The sequence below is a fragment of the Melopsittacus undulatus genome, chromosome Z (genome assembly GCF_012275295.1).
Source record: "Melopsittacus undulatus isolate bMelUnd1 chromosome Z, bMelUnd1.mat.Z, whole genome shotgun sequence".
Lineage (NCBI taxonomy): Eukaryota > Metazoa > Chordata > Aves > Psittaciformes > Psittaculidae > Melopsittacus > Melopsittacus undulatus.
The window spans coordinates 27,125,891-27,130,436 of record NC_047557.1 but is presented as its reverse complement, the minus strand read 5'-3'; the positions used below and the strand labels follow the sequence as shown (position 1 = coordinate 27,130,436).

Genomic DNA, 4,546 nt, shown 5'->3' with positions numbered 1-4,546 from the left:
ATTGTATGTTCTAGCACATGAGTAGTAATCTCTGTCCTGTGTGTACTCCCCTGACATGCAAGTCAAAACAGGTTAAGTAGTTGGAGATTTTTCCTCCTTAATGAATGATACAAAATACTCTACCAGAACCCTCTGACAGCAAATACTTTGGTCTGAAACTGTTAGGAAAGGAAAAATCTCAGTATTCAATTAAGCTGTCTGTTTAATATATGGGACATATGTTCAACAGAACAGTTCATTGTGATGTGAAAAAACAATGTTCTAGACACTTCTAGGTACAAGATAAGGTCCCTCGCTTTACCAGGTTAAACACTGCAGGAGATGCTTTCTCATTCCTGCAGCGGTGTGCTATTCAGGGTATGTGGGCTTTATTCAATGTAAACTTTGAGAAATGGGTGGAGATCCCACAACAAGAAATGTCCACAGTTAAGGGGAAATTACAGAGCAATTAATGCTACCTTCAAACAGCTGGAAAGCTTTGTCTGGCTTCAAACAACCTTTCTTCCACAACAGCAGCTCTCCCAACACTGTTCAGCGCTCAGCACCCTGTTGCTGTTTACCCTCCCACCACTGACCCTTGGCAAACTATCAGAAAGCCTACTTTGGTATTTTTTAAACCACGGGGGGTCTGGACTGCAGAGCAAGCTGCAACAGAGGTGCAGGTATGGCTGTAAATGTCATGCTTAAGAGCACTGCAAAGCACTGCCAGCAATGCCCACACATATTCCTGCAGAAAATGGAGCTGGAAGTGGTGGCCCAAGAAGAGCAAGAGTTGCCAAGCTGTTGTTGATTAAACACATGGACAGTGTGTTGTCCATATGTTGGCTGCATCAGCTGGCAGGGGGCCTAGGAAAAGCTGCAGTGGCTGCAACTTCCTTTCTCTCCTGTCTGACACGGGCATAGCAAGGAAGTATCAGCATGTGCCAAATTAAAGAAAAGGATAAACAAAGAGATAAGCAACCATGCAAGGGTGAAGCCATTTCGGAAGTGATGGTGGTAATTCAAGGAGTCTTTAAGTGACTGCTTCAGGCTCCACTTCCCAGACCTTTATTCTTCTAAGCAAAGTTTATTCTCTCACATGATGGACTCTGTTAACCATACACGCATAAAGTTCTTGTATAACTAACCTGAACCTTCAACTTTAAAAGCTCTGCCAAGCCTCTTACAAGCCCCTTTTCCCTTGAGGTGGAAGATACATTATACTCAGAAATGGAGCCAAACAGCAACAGTGTAGAAGATTTCTCCTTGAATGTCTTTTCTGTCACTCCTTGTCAGTCAAACATATCCGATGCCCTGGTGTCAGATGGGGATAAAGCTGGTGCTACTTTGCTCTTTTCAGGTGTGTTTTTGGGACTGGTGGGGATCACTTTCACCGTGATGGGATGGATAAAATACGATGGCATTACTCACCTGGAGTGGACTCAGTTACTAGGGCCTATTCTGCTGTCTGTTGGGGTAACTTTCATTCTGATTGCTGTTTGTAAATTTAACATGCTTACATGTAAGACCTGCAAAGAAAGAGAGGAAAATACGTCAGACCTCGACCAGACCGCAAGCGGACAGTCCTTTGTCTTCACTGGCATTAACCAGCCTATAACTTTTCATGGTGCCACAGTGGTACAGTACATCCCTCCACCTTACCCAGCTCAGGAGGGCATTGGTGTGAGCCCTGGATACTTTCACCCAGTGCTCAGTTGCTGCGGTGCTGTTTCCCCCAGTGCCTCATCAATTCCCAGCCCGGGGTCTGCTCACTTCAGCCCTGCCTACCCCTTGGATAACTTGGCTTTTACTGGAGATGAGAACTACGCTGCTTATCCTGCAGAGAATACCAGGAATCAGAGGTACTTCTTCTGAAATGCCTTAGTGTGTTAAGACACAAGCTTATGACTATTTCAAATGCTATGTATGGTTTCAAAGGAAAAAAAACAGTAGTTCAGGGTGTTATCCTTCTACAAACAGTTATGTTTTTGTTCTTTGTTGGAAGTATTTCCTGGGTAAAGACTATGGAGACATACTCTTTCTGGAAAGCATTATTACCCAAATTAAATTCAGCTATAAATCCCTTTAAATTTTCAGTCTACTAAGTCTGTTATTTTTGAAGATACTGGAATATAAGCTCCTGTTCATGGGGGGGGGGGGGGGGGGGAGGGGGGGGGGGGGAGGGGGGGGGGGGGGGAAGGTAGGGGGGGTTAGGGGGGGGGGGAGAGGTTATGCTTATCTCGCTACCTTTAGACTGTTGACCAGAAGGTTATTTTATCTACAGCCAGAGGCTTCCACTCAATCACAACACATGAGTCAGTGCACAAACAGCATTTGTAGAACAGTGCAAGAATCATTTTGGTACCAGATGTTCTCATTCCTATTACCCTTGGTCACAATATGCTCCTTTCTCACCGTAACAATCCTCCAGCCCTTACATTTTTCCTAGTTCTGGGGCATATACAAGACCACTGATATTACAAACCAGTACAAAACTGATTTAATCAGACACAAAATAATTTTATATAGTTCATTTCTCTAAGGAAAAATATTCTTATTATAGAAATTACTCTAGAATTATATCCTTCCTAGAACACAAGTCACTTTTAGTTCATTTATCAACGTCTCTTTGAAAAACTGCTGACTGACCCATTGTTCTCAGCAGTATGTGTGACAGGCACGAGCAGCATGAAAACAAAGGTCACCTCCTGACGCAAAAAGAACACAGCAAACAGTTCAATCCCAGTACAACTTCATCCCACAGCATTTTCTCAAGGAGTCAGGAGGTGCTTTGCTCAGATAAGGCAGGCAGAATGCAGCACTGAGGTTACCTGCATGTTCCGTGTTTACTAAACTCTTTTTTGCACTTGCTTCCTTTCCCAATTTTAGGGCAGAGAACTGTTCTGATGAGCCAGAGGAACTACTAGAAGACTACTCCTGTGGTGACTTGTCACCTCCACGTTATGAGGAAATATACCCATTCTCTTCATAAAATGACCATGGACAACAGACAGCGATTCTAAGACACACCAGCTTTTTAATGTCCAAGAATCTTTTCTTTAAACACTTGCATGATAAGCAAGTATGAGCAAAATCTTGTTACTGATACACAGTTGAGTGTCAACAAAGATATTTAACCAATTCCTTATATTTCTCAGAATTCATTAGCCCTTTGCTATGCAATTTAATAGCAGAGCTGTTAATTATTTAATAACAAAATTATTAATAACAAAGCTATTAAACTCATGGATCTAAATCCATACTAGGATTCCACAACAAGAAGCCTGATTTTCAGATTTGCTGACCTGTGTGAACTGTGAATGCACAAGATGTTTGTGGAAGGTTATGACTGCTCCTGCACATTCATCATCATTAGAAAACACTTGATTTATTCTTGGTTCATTTTCCCTCTTGATTGCTTGGGAAACTTCAAAAATGCTCAGGCAGCTGATCCATGAAATTGCCTATAAATTCATAATTCTGTCTGATTCCATAGAGCAGCTTATTCATTAATAAGTGCAGTCTACAGATTAGACTTCCTCTGCTTGGTTCACCTTTAACAGCCCAGTCCTATAGGCATTTTTGGAGCACTCTGCTTGAACCGGAACAGAGAAAATCTAAACAGTGACCTCAGCTGCCTTCCTCACCTTGATGGGATGCAAAGCACTGTTTCTCACTAGGAGTCCTAACAACTATTAGGTTAATATCCCTAAAGGAAATGGGACCTTTCTGAAGCCTTGACAGAAGGGTATGGTCCTACCAGTTTTAAAGCCTTTGGAAATCTCAGCTTCTCACTGCAGCACTCTCACTCTGTGGGAGTGGTGGTACCCCTCCTGAGGTCTTGTTTGAATGTGGGTCCTAGCACATAGCTCAGGCTGTAGGTTCCCCAGAACATGCAGGTAACTCCAGGGCTGCAGTGAACTTTCCTATTCAACTTCAACTTTCAGGATAACATGGTTCCAGGCATTGTACCCACAAATGGATTTACAGCCATATAAAACAAATGATGAGAGGCATAAGCTCTGAAATCTTGCAATCCAGAATGCAGGTCCCAAAAACCTTTTCTCAGGATATGTCTGAACACCAGAGTAATTAGAATGCCATGAGTCTTTTCATTTTTATTTTGTATTTCAACATATGCTTCAAATTCTGCTTTTGAGCATGCCTAGAGGTGCCCTGGCACAGCTGTGTCAGTATCTCCCCACGCAAGATCCCCTCAGTTTTGCCTGTTTGCCTCAAATGGCTCAAACCAATGTGTTCTCCTTGCCCACATCTGCTGGAGCAGGCAACATGCAAATTGACCTAGAGGGAAATCATCACCATCCAAAGTAACTGAGTGGTGTGCTGCTGATGTGCCTGCTTGTTAGTCTCATGTCCTGGAATAGCATGGCTAAAAGCAGGTGTCCGTTGTTAAATGCAAGAGCTTTCTCTTACCAGCACAGCTGTCTCAGCTCCTGCCATTTGTCATTGATCTGTGACTGATCTCATTCCTGGGGGCTGGAGGATCCTGGTGTTGAGCACAGGGAGGTTATTCGCGATGTACTTGGCAGCTGGAAGCCACTGAGTA

The 4,546-nt window shown here is 43.2% G+C and overlaps 1 protein-coding gene across 1 annotated transcript; it reads left to right on the top strand.

The window, feature by feature from the left end:
* Nucleotides 1-1,200: 1,200 nt before the first annotated feature.
* On the top strand, nucleotides 1,201-2,971 carry TMEM174 (transmembrane protein 174). Its single transcript, XM_005155028.4, has 2 exons — nucleotides 1,201-1,841; nucleotides 2,869-2,971. Exons 1-2 carry the CDS (start codon nucleotides 1,210-1,212, stop codon nucleotides 2,969-2,971), a joined length of 735 nt encoding a protein of 244 aa, XP_005155085.2. The 5' UTR covers nucleotides 1,201-1,209.
* Nucleotides 2,972-4,546: the final 1,575 nt, after the last annotated feature.